The following is a 22,005-nucleotide window of genomic DNA, read 5'->3' as shown; positions in this document are numbered from 1 at the left end:
AGTAGGGATTACTAGTGGGGAATCAGACGAGACTTCCATAACAATCACAGCAAATACGACTGAGTCATTTACGATTGCCCGCTCAAATTCTGTAGGGTTAATCACATGTAATCCTTTCCTCTTAACAATTTTTTTGGCTTAGTGTAAGTCAACAGATTTTGGGGGTAAAGGATTAAGGTGAATCTTCTTTCCTATAAATACGAATGCAGATGAATTTGATCGTCCATGGATAGTTACATCCAAATCGAACAACCAAGGTCGACCAAGAATGACATGTTCGACATCCATAGGGATGACGTCACACCATATATGATCCTTATACTTAAGGAACTGGATCGGCACCAGACAACGCTCTTTTACAGCTATAGAAGAAGTGTCAGCCCAAGAGACACTATACGGTTGGGGGTGCGGGACTGACTTCAACCCAAGATGGGACACTGTGGTCACAGAGACCGCGTTAATACAATTTCCACTGTCAACAATAATCTTACAACCCTTATCATTGATCTTGATGTAAGTATGAAAAATAGCATGATGACGCCAATCATCGACATCCTTAGTTTGGGTAAGGGTACAATATACAACACTTAATCGAGAGGTGTCGGGGGCCAAAGAAGCAGGACCTAGACCTACAGGAAGGGTACGAAGGTAACCTAAAAAGGTATCCTCATTATCACCTAAATCGTCAAATTCTTCAAAGTTAGGCTCATAGACTTGATCTTCTAAAGGCTCATCAAGGGCATCCTTTCGCTCGTCAATAACTAAAGCTCGGCTCGGACATCTAGAGGGATATGGCTGAAACCCTTACAATTGAAGCATTGCAAATGAGAATCAGTTCTTGAAGTTTCTGGAGCTTTACTTTATTGTCTAAAGCAGGGAGTGTGTTAGACGGTGGGGGTCCTAGAAGAGACTTGGCGAGAGGAGGTGGTGCTGATGAGATAGATGGACGGTTATCACTACGCCTTACATACGGAGTCTTAGTAATCGACTCGTAATCTCGAACTAAGGAATAAGCGTGATAGAGAGTGGTGACACCTCAAAGGACAAGTTCACGCCGAAGATCATCTCTTAGGCCCTGTCTGAACCTACTTAAAGTCATAGCTTCATCCTCGACGATGTGGCATCGTATTCGGAACTCATCAAATTGAGTAACATAGTAAGTCACTGGACGGTTTCCTTGTGTGAGGGTATTCCACTGGTCCAACAAGTTGCTCCTATAAGAATGGGGTAAATACTTTTCTTGAAGGCGGCACTTCATTTCCTCCCAACCTCCAACGGGAGGTGCACGACGCCTCTCAAGAAGGTCCTCAACGCTTTCCCAAAAGAGTTGGGCAGTACCAGTTAATTTCAAACTGGCAAATTGAACTCTTCGATCCTCTGGGACTCCATACCATGAAAAGAAGCGATCCATATCTCTAATCCACTGTGTAAAAACTCTAGGATCTAAACAACCATCGAAAGTAGGAGCGTCTAATTTGATGTTTCGAAAGTAACGCTCCTCATAGTGATGAGGTGAATGAGTACCATAAGGGTCATGGTCTCGTTCATGATTGTACTCCTATTTCCCATTCCTTCGACCATGACGAACGCGCTGTCGACCACCATATCGATGATGATAGGGTATGTTATGAGACGCTTCAAAGTTATCACGTCGGTTGAGGGAGAGGTTTGTTCTAGATTGTTCACCCTAGCAGCTAGTTCTTTACTCTCTTCACGAGTAGCAGTCACATCGGTTTGGACGGTTGCTAATTGAGCCTGTAGTTGAGTTAATTGTCGAGCAAGGGCATCAAAGTGAGAAGGGTCCATGATCACAGTATTGGAATTGTGCATGACAAAACGACTACTGCGCAAATGCATGCAATGTAACACTAACTGAATGTAGAGAATGACGAGATCAATAAACAACTAGTTTAAGAAATGAAAATAACAACTTCAGCATTTAAATTTTTATTTTTATTAATTAATTAATTAATTAATTATTATTATTATTATTATTATTATTTTTTGAATTATGAAAGTTCAAGTGTGTCAAGTTGATATTGTTGGTCTATGTAAAATAATAAAGCTAGGGTCAAACATTAGTCAACGACATAAACATGTAAAGTAAATGGGGGTAAAGGTGAAAGTACGACAAGGGAATTTAATCACGTGAATTTTATGTAAATGCGGCAGCACAAAAGTTAATCGATACAATTCAAGAGAAACAACAATATAAACTGAGGATAAATAAAAACAATGACTTTCCTTTCGTTCGTTTGAAGAGGCTATGTCCAATCAACTGGAATGAAAGAGGTACTTGAAAAACGATGCTAGAAAAATTTCCTTTTTTTTTTTTTTTTTAATACAAATAAAACTTCTAACCAAGCAAATGGACCAAAATAGACATACAAACGGGGGCCCAAAACAAAACTAAAATACAAAATACTCGAACTTCAAAATAAAACAAAATACAAAAATAGGGCCTAAACTAAGGCCCAGATAAGAAGTATCACAAGGACCCAGCATAAGGAATTTGGCCGAAAGGAACCAAACAACAATCTGTGAAACCTGAAGACTCGACGTTGGCTCTGGAATCTAGAGGACGGTGGTGACGCGATGGGCTTCTGGAAAAGATGCGGCATCTGCTTGGGGTGGATTTACCAGCATGAGGTGGTGGCTGAACCGGTGGGTCGTCAGTGCAAGATGAAAAAAAAATGAGTGGCAACAAACTGGGTATTGCCTGTGCGGGTGTTGTTGGCAATAGAGGGATGGGCTGATTCGAGTGATGGTGATGAGAAGGAGTGCGGTGGAGACAGCGCGGCTCTTACTGATGCATATTAGAAGTACAGAATATTGCATTAAATTTGTGACTCAGTATTTTGGGTCTTGGTGTTTCCAGAGATGGTTGGTAGTGAATTATTGAAGGTGATGAGTCGCTTGGATGTTGATTGTGTGGTGAGTGATTACGGTGTTAATGATTGTGGGGGGTTATTTTTTGTGAGTGGACGTTGTGGTGGGTTTAGGTTGCTAGAATGGTATATTTTGTGGTGTCTTGGAATCTGACAGTTTTTGTGAGATTATTGGCAGTTACTATCGTTGGGCTTGTGGTGTGGATAGTGGGCTGTAGTGGAAGACGTTGGTGTAATCGGAGATTTGAAGCAGTTGACCGGAAGTCATTTCTGTATCTCAATTTTAGACCTCTCCCAAATATGAAGTTGAAGGAAGGTAGGTCTTGGGTGAGATTATAGGACTGCAGACGATGGTTAATTTGAGAAGATGATAGGACAAAACTTCGGGATGAGCTTTGAGTTGATGAACAACTCGCCGCCTCACAAACTGATGGTAAGAGGTTGATGTAGTGAACTAATACCCAGGTTTCGCTCTGATACCAAGAATTGATGTAGAATCAATCAGAAAGAAGAGGCAGAATACCGAAGTAGAATGAGAGAAGAAGAAGAGAATGAGCACGTAAGAAAGAAAAGGGAGAGAAAGGGGGGAAATTGGGCACAACAAGCCAAGGATAATTTCATTCATCAACTGATCCTTCAATCCAAATTACAATCATAAATAACAAAACAATAAACTTGGGCTTGGGCCAACCCATATACAAGCTCAATGCAACATAAAGTCTAAATTAAATAAATAGAAGGTAAAAGGCCCAACAAATGGCCTGATGAGAATGATGTCCGCATCAACAAACATCCAAAGTTTTGGAGCACGACTAAAGATGCGATAGTGGGTAATATGAATTAAAATGATTTGACTGGATGCGAGTCAATTTAACCGAATTCAATTTCTTTTGACTTCCTCAATTCTGCAACTTTATTAGCTTATTTAAAGTAATTGCAATTTTTACAATGAAATCACTCTTTCTGCACATTGACGACAACTTTGTAAATAAAAGTGGCATATACTCAATTCGAATCTTGAAAAGATCTAAACCGAACATGCCTTACATTCACTCATCTCTGAGTGGAGAAGTCATTTATCCCACTAAAGAAATTTTGGATGTGTGAAATTGTGCTTGTAGGCAAGGAAAAAAAAATGTCAAAAAAGCAATTTAGCCCATGCAGAAGGCTTTTACTGGCTTTTCTAAGATCATTAAACAGATTTCCTATTGGAAGAGGCAGACAATAAAGACATTAATTGACCATAACAGTCTAATTTATTTTAATAGAGTGATGTGTCATTAGTCATCAATTTGAAGGAAGTGGTACTACCTACCTCAGTTGCTCCAGATACAAATATTCCCCGAGCTTTGGTTTCCTTTATCAGTAAGTTGTCCTTGGATAAATCAAAAAGGTCCCTGAGGAATAAAAGTTCTAATAAATTAATTATAAGATGGAATGCCAGTTTCCCAATACAATATCAATATTCAACTCCACGATAACAAAATAGGCAATTGCTGATAAAAATATGGGAGAAAGTTGTATATAGAGTTAAACAGTCTTCTTAAGTGATCCAAACCTTACTCTCTCCATATATATCTCCACCTGCAAGCTCAGATAAAGAATAGTGAGTATTTTATCTGTACTATGAACGCAAAACGCGAAGTGCCAAATATATAGTCATGATAGGCCTCATACCATTGATAGGTTGATTGTATACTTGGTCATCTCATCTGAAAGTCTAATAGCACTGAAAAGGCCATCTACTACTCTAGGTAGTAACCCTTTCTTATTTTCATCACAATCCATAATGCTTGGTCCCTAAACCAAGATGGCTGAATGAGCATTGTATATGGCATGCTGGAAATATATATTCATGAACTTCTCATTACCTCCATGCTGTAAGTCTTCCCTGCTCCTGTCTGGTATAACATACACAATAGAATCTCAAAGAATAAGAAAAATAACTAGATGAACTAGAAAACCTTGACAATTCAATTATAGGAAACAAGAGTATAGAACTGCACATGCATTTAATCTTAACATCTGAGCATGTTGGTAACCTGATTTTCTCTTCAAAGACAAGTAAGATAGCTTCGGTAAATATACAAATATGCATAATGTTGGGCAACAAGCAGAGGCAAAGGAACAGTACTAACAGAGTATTTTCTCAAAATAATCAACCACTGTTAAGGCTTCCATCAGCACCCTCACAAATTCTGGACCTTATGTTAGTAGTTAAAATATATGAGAATACTTCTGCAAGAGAAAAAATGATCAGCCGACACATCTACTAGTTTTGCAAAAATTGAAAATTCTGAGTAATGCTATCTTAGTGTTTTCCCTTTAAAGTTTGACGTCATGGATAGGGGATCAGTTGCATGTTTAAGTGCAAAATCTCAATGATTCATTGATCTATTATTTCATTAAAAAAAAAATGAAAAAAGAAAAAGCACGCTGCTAATTCAGTCAAATGATTTTTTAAAGTTTCCACACAAAACAGGAGCTATACCTGACCATATGTAACGATTGCCCCATTGACACCTTCAACAGCACCTACATGGTCCAATTTATTGGGGGAAATGAAGTGAAAAACAAACCATATTCTAGTATGTGAAAAGACAATGTAAAGATTAAATACTACCTTTGACAATAGGCAGAGCAAGGAATTCATATACGTTAGCCTGCTCTGATCTTTGATAGAACACCCTATCAAAATGGAACTCAAACTCTTCTTCTTTGTCATCCTACCAAATATATTATCCAAATTCATAGACACATAAGCATTTATTATCCAAATAAAAACTGATTTTCTATATACAGTTTTTAATTAGCACAAAGCACACTTGCACTCTGTTTGTTAGAGTACATACGTTTGCATTTATTTGATCGTCAGCATTCAAACATATATCTAGATTTATTTTCTGAAATGAAAATTCAGAAACTGATAAATCATACTCGTATAACTAAATACATATACACGTAACAGATAAGCCATAAACTAAATGCATTTTCAACCTTCAATACGAAAGAATCAGAATCGACAGCGCGAATGCAAACAGTATCACCGTGATCGGAAATTTCCTTTACATTCAACGGCCTGAATAGCGCGCATACTCTTATATTTGGCATCCTTCCTTTATTTTTTCTATTGGAAATTTGATCCAAAGACTATCGCAATGAATTGAGGAAACGAAACAATATTTTGTGTTATTCTTTCAAAAATTCTGTGTAATGCATAAAACCAGCATGCTTATGCTTGATTTTATAGAGTAGAGAGACTGATAGAAAGCAAGAAAGTGAGAGGTCATAAGGAATTGAAGATTCTGAAAAATGGAAATTGGTGTTTTAGGCTTCTAGCAGAATTTTCCCGCCAATAACTGAGCTCCGATATTCTGGTTTGGTTTGCAGAAAATTGGGCGGGCCGGATATTTGCCCAACCGACATGGAGCCCATTACCAGCAAAAGCAAACAAATGGTCGAACAGTTAAAAAATAATATTTTGACCTGGACGACTCCGCTGGGGATCGAACCCAGAATCTCTGGTTCCGTAGACCAGCGCCTTATCCATTGGGCCACGGAGTCTTGATCGTTCACATGGGCAACATAATTAAATATATTAAAATTTTGGTTGTCTTGTTGACAGTTATACAACTATTCACGACTTGGTGCGAGATTGTATCAAATTTTGTAGTTGAGAAACCCACTTTACTGAAAAAAAATATATAATTATGTAGTTCTTATTAATATAATCTATCTCCAAAAATGCCAAAGCCACAAGATACTCAATTTTTTAACTCAATTCGAGATGTAATTTGAAGTTGGTAACATATTTAATACAATGTTGTGCACGTCCTTTTCTTTTTTATGTTTTTATTCAAATAAAGTTTTATAGAGTTGAATATTTCTCATAGAGTAAGTTATGCGAGAATCACTGGATCTTTAAACAATTTTAAACCTTATACTAAAAAGAAAAACGTTGTGATGACAAGCCATAACAAGAAACATCAAAAGATCAAACAATTCAAAATTGACTTTGACTTTTTCATGCATTCAGATCCATATAAAAAATTAGTTAACTAATTTTGCGTCCAATAGCTAATACATTATTCTCAATAGATTATGATATCATAATACAATATCTTAACAAACATGTTCTCGATGAAGCTCAATGAAAAATTGGAAAGAACAAAACGGCAAACATTACAAGTTCATATAAAAGCAATTAACAGATTTCTCATGGGCATCAAGAAAAACTAATGGCACAAAAAACCACATTTATTATTTTGGCAAATTTAAATTAAAAATCAAATTAATCTCCTCTGGCAACTAATGTAAGCAAGAAATCCCTATAATTTCCATTGGCTACATCTTCAATTTTGTTGGGCAAAGAGACCCCATATTTGTGATTATACTCTTGTTTAAGCAGCTTCATATCCACATCTGCTCTTGTAACAATTATTCTTGTCACAGCTTCTTTCTTCAGTTCATCAACATCAGGTCTCATAGAGGCATCCAAAACCTGAGATTAAGGATGTCTCAAAATTGTTAGAAAAAGGTAGGTGATTATAATGAAGAAGTGCGATGCTTGGTTTGGTTATTTAATTAAGTCACCTTGCTAAAGTATTCTTGAGGTTTGCATAGGCATTGAACTGTCTCTTGCAAATATAGCTCACCTTCAAGATCCTTTTGAAATAGAAAGGGAAAAAAGAAGAAGTAAATTAAGTTTTCGAATGATTAAAATAAAATAAACCAATGTTTGGCACTGCACATTCAACTATGAAGCACGGATACTAATACATACCCCCTAATTTTCTTGATAAAAATTCAAATTTGTAGAAATTTATCATTAGTAGAAAATTTTGAATTTTGGTTCATTACCTCATCCAAGTAGTTGCCAGTGATTTCCTTGTAATGGTTGTAAACTAAAGTGAGATGGGGCTTACTTCTTGTTGCAACTATCCTCACCACCTCTTCATTTTCCAAAAGATTCTTGTTACCAGCAGCTCCTTTTATGGCACTAGAAAGGAATTTGGCCTCCGATTTTGCAATTCCTTCATTGACTTTTGTACCTTCATACCGATAAGAACTCACAAGTGCAACCAAAAGCTGCCATAAAGGAGAAGAGGATACAAATTTTTATGCACAAGTGTTTGAAATATGCTCTCTAATTATTTAAGCTTTTAGATGAGTTGATTGCAAAGTTCCTAACTTCAAGTCTTGCCATCACCCTATTATGAACATTCAAGATCTTGTCTTCGATGAATACTAAATATTGTCTATAGGCAAGCATTCAAAGATATAAATAGTGAGAAACATAAAAAATTCTTCTCTCGAACATACTAATTTTCAGATAAAGGTTCAATGTTAAGTATGCGAATTTTGGTGCTCACCTTCCGTTCAGGGCCATGGATGCCAAAAGCGAGATCTTCCTCGACCGACTGGTCAAAGAGGGAATGGTAGGCTTTTCTTGCACCCAAAAGCTCGTCTGACAATCGTGTGCATGCAACTTCAACGAGTACTTTGTGTTGAGGACCCTTGTGCAGAGCCTCCTTCAGCAAACGAGCATCTCTTTCCCATGGATGCATAGTCCACAGCACAATAGCATGCTGAAAAATGGATTAACAAATCTTTAGCTAATTACACATAAATGGAATCATGGAAAGGATTAACAAATCGTTATCTTAGGCCTTGTCTGGTAGAAATTTTCTTCCCTGGGAAAATTGCTTTTCCAACCGTTAGCTGCCGATTTTGTTGACTTGTGTGAGACAATGGGACCCATGAAAATAACAAGCAACGGTAACAATTTTGATTTTAAGCACAGCCAGACAACTCCTTATAGTATTTGTACATAATTGGAATTATGCATGTTCAATGAGAAACCTTTATGGTATGGGATTTTCATTAGTTGGGCACCTATCAATCCAAGTGTAAATTGGGCTTCTTTACCTCAAGAATAATTGACTAAAATAGCACTAGAATTGATCATATAACGAATAACACTGGGTCCTTTTTTCTTTTAATCTGCCTTTCGGTGGTGGTACCTTGAATCGTAAAAACTCGTGTTGGAGTTGAATGACGTGGTAGTCATCCCAGCGTTCAAATTGACGTTCATCTTCGATGAAAAAATCACGAGTGCCTTTTCTGTAAGTTTGTCTCTGCTCCGGATGCCATTTCCCCAGTATTGAAATCAATGCCTTCTCATCAACACCAAGCCCTATATATAACACCGACAATGCTTAATTCTCATTTGGAACACGCAATTCGACTCCACAATAAACAATTTTTTTAAACTTATATTGAATAAAATTGAAAAAAAAAAGTTAAAATAGAAAAGCACCTGAGAAAGCCCTGGTTAGAGCTCCAAGCTCATCGGAGACAGCCATTATTTGTTTTCGAAGAGTGTTTTGTTGAAGGTTCTGAGTTTGAGGGAGAGAAACCTCAGTCAAGCAGCATTTTATACCGTCCGGTGCGGTTATTTTCGTCTTTTCAAAATATTTAGAAACTGTAAAGACAGTTCTACCCTAGAGAATTAAAAGTATGACATCTGACTCCCCTTTTGATTTATTTAACGGGATGCCCAAGAGTAACTCATAATTAATTATCATAATGAGGCTTAAAGTAATAACGTAATTATTCAATATTTTTATTACATATCTTTCATCTAGTTGCGCTACAATTAATTTATTTTTCTTTGCAATTAATATTGATTAACTGCTTTATTAATACAACATAAAAAATGCCATTGAATAAGCTGTTTTTCGATAAATTTATGATCGATTATGTATTTTTTTTTTTTAGGTAGTCTAATGTCTTATTGTAATATTTATTGAAAATTTTGAATTTAATAGATTATTATCAATTACATCAATACATACCTAAATTATTGTGTTTTATTGCTTGTAGCGTCGGCGACGCTACTGTCATTTTTGAACTTGAAATCAGTGAAAAATTGCCCAAGTGTTGATCTGTAAAAATTCTGTTAAATATTTTTTGTATTTGTAGCATAACTCCGATATTTTTATTTACTGATTTCATTCTTTTATAAAATGAATGAAAGGAAAAAAAGGACAGAAACTAATTCACACTAATAATTCAATACAACTAGCAATAGGGGCCTTTGAATAATTGATGATGTGAAGTTTCAACGCCATGGATATGTATGTTGAGCTACATAATGAGATGCACGAGGCTTAATAAGTGGAGCCCATAATTTAATTTTCGAAAACAGTACTTATTTTTTTTTGGAAAAGTGTAATTAAAAAGTAAAAAAATAAAATAAAATGAATTTATGAGTAAATTTATTTTATTATTATCAAATGTCAATTATAACTCAACGGTGACTTGTTATCACATCATCACAGCATTTCTAAATTATTTGACTGAATTAGTGTATGTTGGCTAGGCTTATAATGTTTATCTACGAGCTAAGTTCTTAAGTTTAAATGTAAACAAGTAATTTTTGATAAAATTGAAATAAGAAAATTGTTAATTATAACTCCTATTCTATAGCACCTTTTGGTAGTTAGAAATCATATATTTAATAGATTTTGATAAAAGTTGATAAAATATATGAGTTAATAAAAATGACAATGAGTCCCAAAAAACGTGTAATTAAAATTAGGACCATACTACGTGTACATATATGTTGACACATTGGTTTATACTCATATGAGTTGACAAATCTTGGTACATTGATTTTGACAACATATTTTTCGATCAACTGTTAGATTTTTTATGCATAGAGGTGTCAATCAATGTGTATATTTTGTGTTTACAAATAGTTTAATCCTTAAAAAGAACATTTTCCTTTGTTAAAGTGGGAAAGTTAAAGGTTTCTTAAAAGTTAAACCTCAAATTTGAGGGCCCTCACTGCCCCGTCTCTGAAGTATGGTGAGGGAGGTAAATTACGGGGTGTGCTCTAGTAGATCAGGGAACAAGAGCTTGCATGCACACTGGTGCCTACAAAGAGTCCAATTTCATATCTTAGGAATCGAATTCTCACACTGCGACTGTCAGCAAGGTTGAGATTATCTTATTCCTGTCCTTTGCATCACTAGGTAATGACCCGAGGGCGAAAGTAAAAGGTTTCATGTTTTGAGGATGGATGATAATTGATTCAGAAAAGTATTATTTCAAGTCGGTCCAGGGGCCCTAAGTTTTATTGAAGGTCATCCATTTGCATATTATGTTTATGTTATAGGAAATTTGAAGGAAAATGTCGAGAAAAGTTTTTTTTTTTAACCATTGAGAAAAATATAAAGAAATTCGAACTTTTACGATATGTTTGGTGATAATATCAAGAAAATAAACTAAAAAAAAAATAAAAAATACCAAGTATGAAGTGGTTGCTAAAGATTGATTGTAATGGATTTTCGATAAATGAGATCATTAACCATATTGACATACAACAATTAATATCTTCAAATTTATTTTTCATACTTGCGGGACGAAACCTGAGGTGAACTAAAATTTTCTTGTATTGGACTAGCATATCGTAGGGCTAGGCCAACTCTTAAAACCACCTCTACATGTTTTTTCGCTTCATCCACCAAAATCATATCTTAGATCGAGATTACACATTTAAATAACGTTAATGAATGATAATCTTTAAATAATCATTCATTCTAGATCTTGTTTTTTACTCTTTTCTCTTTCAAATCGAATAAATATTAATTTATACATTAGTGTTAAGCACGTTTGAAATAGTTTAATTATATTATTCCCAGGGTATAATCATATTTTGAAGTAATTTGAGAGTGACCATATTTGATTATCAATGTTGGGTTTTATTCAAGTCTTTCACAACGTAAAGTAATTACATACACTTAAAAGTAGAATAATTTAACTTTTTCCCTTTGGAAAATTTAATTGACGACTATAATTGTAAGATTATTTTCTCCATCGAGAATAAAAATGGAAAATATTATTTAAGTGAATAGTCATTGTAAAATTATTTAACCGTTTGACTCTCATTCTTATAAGAATGAGAATGAAAAATATAGTCGTTATGAGACTCACACAAAAGAGAAAAAGTCAAATATGGTGGATTGATGTGATGAATAACGGTCATATTTTTTATTTTTTGGGCCAAATAATAGGAAACAAACGGGGCCTTATGTGTCAATCATGTAAACTCCACTTATCTGTAGTGACAGCTATTAATTTCTTCCAACCACATCTTTTCCCCCTTTTTTTTTTCGAATTTGGCTGACTTAATTGGTGTTTGGCTGTACTTAAAAAAAGTTTATCTATAATCCATTAATAAGTGAAAAAAATAAGAAAGTACTAATTTCAATTATTGTAAACAAGTTTTTCTATTGTTAAAATTTGGAATAAGTCACTTAAGTTGATGGTAATTTTTTACTATATTATTAAAATAAGTAACTTCTTTTTTGAAAAATAAAAATAAAAATTGTAAGTTTGACGTAATTTTAAGTCAAACTAAAAGCTCTTAACAACATCAAGCAGCCCACATGAAATCATGTGTTTCTGTTAAAGAAAATTGATAAAATATTGAGATAAGTAATTTCTTGGGTTTGATCGTTAAGAAAATACTAAAATTAAACTTTTACGGTATGCTTGGTGACGAGATTAGGAAAAATAGTATTCCACAAAAATATTAATAATTAAAAAAAGTTAAATTTTCTTTCAGACGGTCTAATACGTCAAATCAAACAAACACTCAAAACGTGTGAAGAAAAGTTAACGTTACAAATTAAATTATTGTTAATGTTGAGCACACGTAGTGAAATAATTTAATGAAATATTATTATAAGAAAATCTTTTTGAGTAATTCTAGATAAGACACTTGATAATGTGGCTGAAAACTTGGTCTTAAAATAATCTAGTAATTAAAATTTAATAAGATATTAGCATAGAGCCTGTTTGGGAGTGATTTTGAGAATTGATTTTTTGATCGTTAGGAAAAAAGTGGAGTCCACCTGTAAGAGAAGAAGTCAAATATGACGGTTGAAATAGTAAAATAACGGTAAAAAAATCAATTTTTTGGATGAAAAAATGGGCCCGAACAAGCCCATAATGTTGAGCACACGTACTATACATGTGAAATAATTTAATGAGATATTATTATAAGAAAATCTTTTCGAGTAATTCTAGATAAGACAAGACACGTGATAATGTGGCTGAAAACTTGGTCTTAAAATAATCTCGTAATTAATATTTAATAAGATCATAATCCATTTTTTTTTTTTTTAAATTACATCTCATGATTTTGATCTTATCTACGGACAGAAACATAAACGACTTGGACATAAGCATTCCATGTGAATCTCTCTGTCATAATTGAATTATGTGTCCCCTTTATTAATCAAAGGCCAACAAAAAAGCGAGTTGGTGACAGAGAATTATGAGTCGATATTAAAAGAATGTCAACTTATGTATCGTACAATCTTTCTTTTTCTTCAAACAATTTTTCTGCTTGAACGGAAGTAGAAGTATCAGTATTTCAACAGATGCTGAAGTGGCAGCATCTGGATGATTTTTTATTTATTTATTTATTTATTTTTTTGCCATTTTTCAACTGAATGTTGTCACATGTATTTAGTGAAAATTCTGACAGAGAATTTCTGTACACATAGCAGTGCTATTTTTCATAAGGCTTTCAACAAAAGAAAGAGCTAAATTTAAAAAAAAAGTTCGTATTTCAATTTTGTTTAAATTGTAATATTCCATAATCAAGAACGTATGTTCCTCTTACAGTTATCAATCAAAAGGCATAGTGACCACATCCTTTATTATATGTGTACTATAATAAATGAATATGAACCCGCACCCCCTTTTTTGATAAATTATCTTTACATTCATGATATACATACATGTTCAAAAACAGGTGAGACACATGTCGATGCGTGATTAGACATTTTAAAAAATTAAAAGAAAAAGAACCAATCATTTGTTCCCAAATCAGTCTGTCTCATTCTTCCATTTTTTAAAGCTTGGCTAAGTGGCTTTATTCTTATCTTTATGCTTTTATTTAGCGATTTGATCCTCATTTTAATTTTTTTTTCTAAAGTCATTTCAACAATAAAACTCATTATCCTTTTCAACTTTTCAATCACACTTTTTATTAGTCTTTATCAAAATTTATTAAAATAGGATTTTTATAAAAACCAAGCAAGGGCTTATTGCTCGTCTTTATATTTATGGACTCCTGCAAGTTAAGACATTCAAAAAGAATATTGGTGGCTTGTGAAATATCATAATCTCATACTCTCATACATATTAAAATGTTGTACATAGAATTTGACAAATTAATCTTAAATCATTGCTAACTTCACTAAATAACAATGTTCTAAAACGCATTAATCTAGATGAGAGGAGTCTAGAAGGCATTTTATATATGACAAAGGCGATTAATCCTATAAGACTAGGAGCCAAAAAGCGCGACCAATACAAGCCTATGGCCCGAAAGATGCGATAATGAGAACCTAGGCTTCATAGGTACATTTTTATATTTTTTAGCGGCTATTTGAATTCCATTTTTAGCTAAAAATAAATTTTGAAATAATTAATTGATGGAGAATTTGTGCTTAAAAATAAAGAAAGTTCTGGGTTTTTATATGTAATATTATTTTATTGAAAAATGTGTAATTCAAAAGAAGATATAGAAAAATGTATTTTGAAAATAATGGGAATCAAACAAGGAATTGTTTATCAATTTTTAAATTTTTTAAAGTTAAATAAATTGATTAAATAATAGGAAGAATTATTATTAATATAAATTTTGTCACACACATCTTTTAAAACCTTGAAGATAACTTAGATAATTTTCCCCTGACTTCCTATATTAAGATTATTCAATAAATTTACTAGAGCCTCCTACAATCCCATTCTCTTTCGTATAATTATATGCATACCAAGTTTATCGAGTTAATAATGTAACGAATCAAATTACAGGATGTCGTTTCCTCCAACTGCTTGATTCACATATAAAATCATTTAGTTAGGTGTATTCTACACAATTATATAATATAAATAAATTTAAAATGTGTTTATGTTGCTTATTTTTTATTAAGCCTTGATGAAAATTTAAATTTAGATTTTAATTTAAATCAAAGTCAACATTTAATTTAAACACACATTTCATGGAACGACAACTTTCAATAAAATATTTCATTAACTTTTATCAAAATCTACTAAAAATGTAATTTTAATCCCACCAAATAGGATTAAATGTGGGATCCAGGTTTGGAACAAGTAATCTATTACAACCAAAATCATGATTTTCATCCTTTTGGTACCAGGTATTTTCACAATTATAGCTCAACAATGACTTGAGCAAATAAGACGTCGTTGTCTAGAGACTAGAACAATTATTTATTTATTTTTAGCTTATGTGATGAAACCTAAACTTTAAAAGTTCATTTACAACCATATTTACTCATAAGTAATATTAAATATAATTTTTTTTTTGGTAAAAGTTGATTTGTTGCTTCTTCGTTCATCTATCAAACTCCAATCATGGTTCAAATTTACGAATTAATAATAATTTCTAAGTAGTATTCAAAGTTACAAAACCACTTGTTATTTTCTAGATCTTCCCTCTCTCAAATTGAATATTTAATGGATTAATACATTATACTAAGCACGTTTTATGTAGTTAATTAATTATTCCCTCACAATTTTTTCAAAGATGGTCCCGATTATAAATTCAGTTCACATTAAGGATTTAATCAGACAGTTCAACCTATATTGAAAATGACAATCGATCATGAGTCAGCTTGATTAGTCTTTATCAAAAGTAGAATGCAATAATGTTGCACATACCTGGCTAACGAGGCATCGACTTGTCATAGAAATGACACTAATTGACGAAGAGTTAACAACCAAATATGTTATACCTTAGAAATACTTTGACAATTCTTTCTCTATAGAGATTGAGGGTACAACGCAAATTTACTTGAATGAGAGCAAAAAGGGAATGTTTTTTAGTGAAAGAATTTATTTTTTAATTCACATTAAATATCTTATACTTTTTTTTTTTTGTTAAATTACAAAATGGTATAAAATTATAACTAGATTTGAGACCCCAAAAAAAAAATAAAAATTATTATAAGCTGCATAATAATAATAATAAAAGCTTACTTTTTATTTTATTTTATTTTAACATAACCTATTTATCAGATGATGCCAATTAATAATTATTTATCCATTTCATAATTTTGGAAAACAATTAAATGAAGTTTTTGCTATAGCTTCCAACAATATGAATATGTTAAAATTTATTTTCTACTTTTTAAAGAAAATGGAGCAAAACATTCTTTACCATCGTTTAGTATTTAAATTTTAAAGAATAATAGAATAGTTAAACTGCAAAATAATTAAATTTTAGAATGAAGTGACCCAAAAAAAGAAAAAAAAAAAAAAAAGATTAAAAACAGAATAGGGAGTTGAATGGGAATGAAAGAAATGTCAGGGCCATTATAGTCTTAACGAGAATAATAAATTGCCACTCAAAGAAACTGAAACTGAAACTGAAACTGAACAGTTCGTGAACAAATTTCTCCGCCATAACTTATTAGCTTCTGTTTCTTTTGATTTCTTCAGTAGAAAAGATAACAAATTCAAAGGAAAAGCGAAACAAATGGCTACTATTAGAGCACCAGAAGTGGTTCCTTCTCCACCTGAAGACTGTGAGAAACTCATAAAAGCTTTCGAGGGTACCTCTTCACACATCCATTTTTCTTTTTCCGGGTTTTCTTTTTTTGATATAATGTTGTTAATTAATGCAAGTACTATGTTTTATTTCTTTGATTTTGTTTACGTGAATACATGAATCGTGCATTATGGTTTAGGGGTTTGTTGTTGTTTTGAAGGACTGGGAACAGACGAGAAGGCAATAATTAGGGTGTTGGGGCAAAGAAATGCAAGCCAGAGGAAGAAAATCAAAGAGACGTTTCAGCAGATTTACAACAAATCCCTTATAGATTGTCTCGATTCTGAATTATCTGGTGATTTTGGGGTACTTATTTTTCTATTATCTACCCTTTATTCATCTTGATGTATGAATTTGAAGGTAAAATTAATCCCAAATTTGAATAAGTTTTGTTATATAGCGTCAAATTTACGAATTATTTTGTGCTTCTTTGCATAATTTGAACGTTCCTTTCAATAACTTGAATTTGAATGCATTGATAATTGCTTCTATATGTGCATGTACCTAGCATTTTATTCGGTGAAAGCATGTGTTTGATAAATCAATTCGTTAGAAAGGAAATCCCATATGTGCAGATGTTTCTTAAATGCTATCGGTACTTCTATTTGGATTGGTTTTGTGTCTTGGATTTGCTCCCAAAACACTCAAACTGATGTATTTCTCAAAACAAAGAGTCCAATTTAATTTGTCACATATTTCTCAATATGTGAAGGCACAAGTTATAAGGATTTTGTCTAAATAGGGGTTATGTATTATCAGCTCTATAATGTAAATGTTAGACCAAGGAGACAGATTTCTGGTTACGAATTTTCCAAATTAAAAACGCATGTCAAAGTAATCCTTTTATCTTTACTACCAACTTGGGGGGGGGGGGGGGGAACCTCTCAACTAAAGCATTTTTTCTTAAAAGAGGCTAAATAGAAGATATTCCTGGATAGCAATGGTCTCTTCTGTGAATCTGTGATTGAGAACAAGTGGACGATGACAAAATTATCAACTATTTTCATCCAGTATTTCTATACACGACATATAAATTGTTCCTTGATTTTGGTTAGGGGTTTGTTAAATTCTCATGTTAGTTCACATAAATTTCTCGATTTCATGTTGTCAAAGCAAAGGATGCCTTAAATTTCGATCTTATTCCTTCTAAATTTTTTTTCGATGATCAAATGACAGATGGTACCCTATGCTGTCATTTATTGCATCAGATCAAAGTCATCAAACTGACATGTAAACATCGAACAGGTCTTGGTCAGACTAGTAAGTTCTTATAGATATGATAAAGAAGCAGTGGATTCCAGCATTGCCAATACGGAGGCAGTTATACTACACGATGCCATTAGAACAAAAAATTTAGATGATGATGATCTCGTGTGGATACTCAGTATAAGGAACATCTTTCAGCTCAGAGCAACTTTCCAGTGTTACAAGGATAATTATGGGAAATCCATAGACGAGGTTCAGCTTTTCATTACCACTATTTGATAATCCTCTCTCTCTGTGTTTTGTTTTGATCTTGCCTACTTGGAAATTTCTCTTCACAGGACATTAGGGCTTGTGGTAAAGGCATTTTGGAATCAATTTTAAAAGTAGTGGTTTGGTGCATAGACTCCCCAGAAAGACACTTCGCAGAGGTAATTACAAATTTTAAATTTCTGTTGATGTTATTATTACGTTTGTTATGTATATCATCTACACCAATCGGCATCACAACATAAGGCTGTGCCCTTTTGCTTTCTTGCAAAATATTAATAAATTTTTTGCATTTCCAATGTCATCTTGAAACAATCTTTGGGCTAAGGCTGCCAATTCGAGATCATCACCCTGATCCTTGTTTAACATGGATACGGTAAATATAAATGATTGAAACATTTAGTCAAGGGCGTTCGTATTTAAATTTTTTAAAGTTATTTTTAGTGAATGGACATTGGTTGCATTGGACATCCCAGGTTGTAAGAGCTTCGATTGTTGGGCTTGGGACCGATGAGGATTCATTGACTAGAGCCATTGTAACTCGAGCTGAAATCGATATGATGAAAGTCAGAGGAGAATTTTTTAACGCGAACAAATCGAGCCTTGACAATGCTGTAATTGGAGATACCTCAGGGCACTACAAGGACTTCCTAATGACCTTGCTTGGAGCAAAGATCTGATTCTATCTACCATGGCTGATTAGATGGCCAATTTCCCTTTTTTTTCCCCCTGAATTTTTGTTGTAATCAATTGATTGCCTTGGGACCATTTGAACTAAAATGCAGGTGATATGGTGTTTAAGCATTTGCTGTTGAAGTACAATTACGTTGTTTGTACATAAACTTTTTTACATTTTTCATGTCACTATAGGGGAGGCTGGGAGCACTATTTTCTTTGGGATTTCAAGGCACAATGGTACAAGAAAATAGTTCCTATATAACTCTAATCCATTAATGGACTCACTTTAAGCCCTCCCTTCAAATATAATTTCAATTAAATGCTGGAGTTAATTGTTTCAATAATTATTGAACTTAGGTCCATGTCTTTAATTAACCACTAAATTTTAAAATGTCGAGTTATGATCACTGAACTTAGGTCCATGTCTTTGATTGACCATTGAAATTTAAAATGTCGAGTTTTGGTCATTGAACTTCGAAAAATGTCGAGTTTTGGTCATTGAACTTAGATTCATGTCTTCGATTTTTCGTTGAAATTTAAAATGTTGAGTTTTGGCCATTGAATTTTGAAAAATGTTGTACATTACTCACTGAACTATTAAAAATATTATACATTACTCACTGAACTTTGAAAAATGTTATACATTATTCACTGTAAACTCGATATTTTTTAAAGTTCAATAGTTATACTAGTGAGCAACGTACGGTATATTCTAAAGTTCAGTAGTCAAAACTAGACATTTTAAATTTCAGTGAGTAATCAAAGATATGAACTAAGTTCAGTGAGCAATTGAAGTCATTGACCTAAGTTCAGTAGTTAAAACTCGACATTTTAAATTTCAGTGATCAATCAAAGATATGGACCTAAGTTCAGTGACCAAAATTCAACATTTTTCGAAGTTTAGTAGCCAAAACTCGATATTTTAAAGTTCAGTGACCATTGAAACAATTTATTCATTTTTCTGAGCATAGTCTGTAATTCTACATGCAAATGCCACTGGTCAAAAGCAATCTAAAATGCTTATAGCTTCTGAAGTTTGGGAAGCTAAATTCTTGTCTGCAGCACTAATCAATGTTTGTGTTTTATTGTGGCTTTGTTTGGCTCCAACATGTGCACAAGAGAACATGTGGAGGAAATTTTAGAGCCGCGGTTTATTCTTTTCCTTATTATTTACAAAAATTTAAAAATGGTGAAGACAATAATTGCCTAGCTATTTTTCATGAAATTAATACGATGAGAGAGATGAATATCAATTAGTCTTTAACAACCACGTATTAAGGTCACATTATTATGTTATATATAAATAAGTTATTATCTATTTTCATATAAAAAATTGAGAATTATGACCTAAATTACTTTGATATTTCTGAAAATGTAATATATTTTTCCCGTGATAACATTTCTCATGAAATATTTTCTTTCAACATAATATTTTTAAGTGATGTCATACTATGGTTCGATTATCTTTTCCTATGAGTAAAATTGATTATAGTTATAATTATTTTTTCGTACTTATTTGAGTCCAAAAAATAGAAGAAAGTTTTACAAGAAGTTGAAAGGTAAATTAGAGTGGGAGCAGGGTCCGAGTGGTCTGAAAGAAGGCAATTTTTTACCATCAAACACACGTGTACAAACTCACATATAATTGATATCTATATGAGGAATAGTTTGTCAAAGATAATTCTACTTAGAATCCTTCAAAGATATGTACACTCTTAACAATTTTTTGACAAATGGAGACTATTCGGTGCATTAGAGCATTACATCAAGAGACTCTTAAAAAATAAGATATTCTTTATTTTAAACTGTCAATCTTCATAATTATGCTCTAATTTGATAATTTTCAAGACTTTTTAAATACAATATGCTCTTTATTTAGAGAGCCAATGCTTCAATACTTACTCCTTGAATTTTTCAAATTATTTTTGATCATTGACATTTAAAACGATATGATGACAAAACAATAAATATTTCTTGAAAAAGTAAAATGAAGAGTCAAAGAAAAGAACATTTTTGGAGTGCATTAAGTATTACCCTCTAAATTTAAAGATGATCTTTAATATACATAAAATGTTATTTATAAATAAAGAGAATCTCTTGAAAATACTCTAATCTATCTATTTTAGCCTTTTAAAATAGAGGAGAGCAAAAAATAATATCTATTCTTACTTTATAGTGATTATATTTAATAATTTATGCATTTTAATACTCTACTCCTTAAATTATTCATTTACATTTAAATTACGTTTTATAAAATATGATGACAAAACAATAAAAATATTTCTTGAAAAAAGTAAAACCTAAATAGGGCAACATTTTAAATTGCTACCGAGTATTTTTATAGTGAACTAAATTTACCCTTTAAATTTAAAGATGATTTTCAATACATATAAATATTTATAAATAAAGAGTCACTTGAAAATATTCTAAAATATCTATTTTAACTTTTTAAAATACAGTGTGTTTGACTCTTCAAGTTTGAAGAGCTAAACCCATTTTCTATTTATATTTTATAGGCTATGTTTGAGCCACATTTTTTTCAAAAAAATATATTCTTAAACAATGATTTGACATAATTTCAACCACACGTTTTTCAATACAATATTATTACATGCAAATTCAAAATTTTTATTTACTTTTAACCACACATTTCTCATCAATATACTATTCAAAAATACATTCTTAGGTATATAATGTGTCTCAAACAAAGGCATAATGATTGCATATATATAGCCCTTGTTTGAGCTCTATTTTTGGGAAAAGAATGCATTTTGAATAGTAGATTGATAGAGAATGTGCGGCTAAAAATTAAGGAAAATTTTTGAGTTTGTGTGTAATATTATTTTATTGAAGAATGTGTGATTAAAAATGAGTTTTGAAAAAATGAATTTTTAGTAGAATGGGGCTCAAACGGAGTGGGTGGGTGTGTGAGTGTGTGTAAGATAAAAAATAATAAGTGATTTTTTGAAATATATAAAAGTAAAATAAAGAGCTTGCTGGAGTTTATGAGAAAAATCACTCTTTAAATTTAAAAATACATTTTATTATAACTATGCTCTTTAAAAATAAATAATCTTTTAAAGATGCTCTAGTATGGAGAATACTAAGGCCCTGTTTGAGCCTCATTTTTATCTCATTAAAATGAAAAATATGACCGTTATCCATCAAATCAAGTTATTATTTTTGAATTTCTATCTCTTGTGTGAGGTTTGTAACGGCTCTATTTTTTATTCTCATTCTACAAATAATGTGGCTCAAACAGACTCTGAATAAGTTCAAAGAAGATAATTGTGTAAAAAATTTGTTAAT

The 22,005-nt window shown here is 32.4% G+C and overlaps 3 protein-coding genes and 1 non-coding gene across 4 annotated transcripts in view; 1 reads left to right on the top strand and 3 right to left on the bottom strand.

Moving 5' to 3' along the window:
- Nucleotides 1–6,246, bottom strand: part of LOC111384485 (kinesin-like protein KIN-1) — a 12,368-nt gene extending 6,122 nt beyond the window's left edge. The window contains exons 1-7 of the mRNA XM_023008764.1: nt 5,886–6,246; nt 5,512–5,614; nt 5,380–5,423; nt 4,760–4,789; nt 4,566–4,688; nt 4,447–4,472; nt 4,204–4,285 (exon numbers count right to left, since the gene is read on the bottom strand). Coding sequence (XP_022864532.1) covers nt 4,204–4,285; nt 4,447–4,472; nt 4,566–4,688; nt 4,760–4,789; nt 5,380–5,423; nt 5,512–5,614; nt 5,886–5,999 — 522 coding nt within the window. The 5' untranslated portion in view covers nt 6,000–6,246. The remainder of the gene's footprint in view (nt 1–4,203; nt 4,286–4,446; nt 4,473–4,565; nt 4,689–4,759; nt 4,790–5,379; nt 5,424–5,511; nt 5,615–5,885) is intronic.
- Nucleotides 6,247–6,379: 133 nt separating this feature from the next.
- On the bottom strand, nt 6,380–6,452 carry TRNAR-ACG. Its single transcript has one exon. It is a non-coding gene; the product is annotated as a tRNA-Arg (tRNA).
- A 498-nt stretch (nt 6,453–6,950) lies between these two features.
- On the bottom strand, nt 6,951–9,313 carry LOC111384476 (annexin D4). Its single transcript, XM_023008754.1, has 6 exons — nt 9,208–9,313; nt 8,912–9,084; nt 8,261–8,476; nt 7,749–7,976; nt 7,482–7,553; nt 6,951–7,389 (listed from the first exon to the last, which is right to left on the bottom strand). The coding sequence occupies exons 1-6, from the start codon at nt 9,251–9,253 to the stop codon at nt 7,180–7,182; spliced, it is 945 nt and encodes a 314-aa protein (XP_022864522.1). The 5' UTR covers nt 9,254–9,313; the 3' UTR covers nt 6,951–7,179.
- A 7,052-nt stretch (nt 9,314–16,365) lies between these two features.
- On the top strand, nt 16,366–18,870 carry LOC111377845 (annexin D3-like). Its single transcript, XM_023000980.1, has 5 exons — nt 16,366–16,549; nt 16,706–16,869; nt 17,776–18,003; nt 18,090–18,179; nt 18,495–18,870. The coding sequence occupies exons 1-5, from the start codon at nt 16,474–16,476 to the stop codon at nt 18,696–18,698; spliced, it is 762 nt and encodes a 253-aa protein (XP_022856748.1). The 5' UTR covers nt 16,366–16,473; the 3' UTR covers nt 18,699–18,870.
- Nucleotides 18,871–22,005: the final 3,135 nt, after the last annotated feature.

This window comes from Olea europaea, chromosome 3 (genome assembly GCF_002742605.1).
Source record: "Olea europaea var. sylvestris chromosome 3, O_europaea_v1, whole genome shotgun sequence".
Classification (NCBI taxonomy): Eukaryota; Viridiplantae; Streptophyta; class Magnoliopsida; order Lamiales; family Oleaceae; genus Olea; species Olea europaea.
The sequence above is the reverse complement of the archived record's forward strand: the minus strand, read 5'-3'. Positions and strand labels throughout refer to the sequence as shown.

What these genes read in the sequence shown, in the direction of transcription:
- LOC111384476 (XM_023008754.1), bottom strand. Translation starts at nt 9,253, where the DNA reads ATGGCTGTCTCCGATGAGCTTGGAGCTCTAACCAGGGCTTTCTCAG. An exon ending in ACGAGTTTTTACGATTCAAG is followed by an intron (nt 8,477 to 8,911) that starts GTACCACCACCG and finishes TCCATTTTTCAG; the next exon opens with CATGCTATTGTGCTGTGGAC. An exon ending in TCCATGGCCCTGAACGGAAG is followed by an intron (nt 7,977 to 8,260) that starts GTGAGCACCAAA and finishes CCTTTATGGCAG; the next exon opens with CTTTTGGTTGCACTTGTGAG.
- LOC111377845 (XM_023000980.1), top strand. Translation starts at nt 16,474, where the DNA reads ATGGCTACTATTAGAGCACCAGAAGTGGTTCCTTCTCCACCTGAAGAC. An exon ending in GGGTACTTATTTTTCTATTA is followed by an intron (nt 16,870 to 17,775) that starts TCTACCCTTTAT and finishes TCAAACTGACAT; the next exon opens with GTAAACATCGAACAGGTCTT. An exon ending in CAGAAAGACACTTCGCAGAG is followed by an intron (nt 18,180 to 18,494) that starts GTAATTACAAAT and finishes TGGACATCCCAG; the next exon opens with GTTGTAAGAGCTTCGATTGT.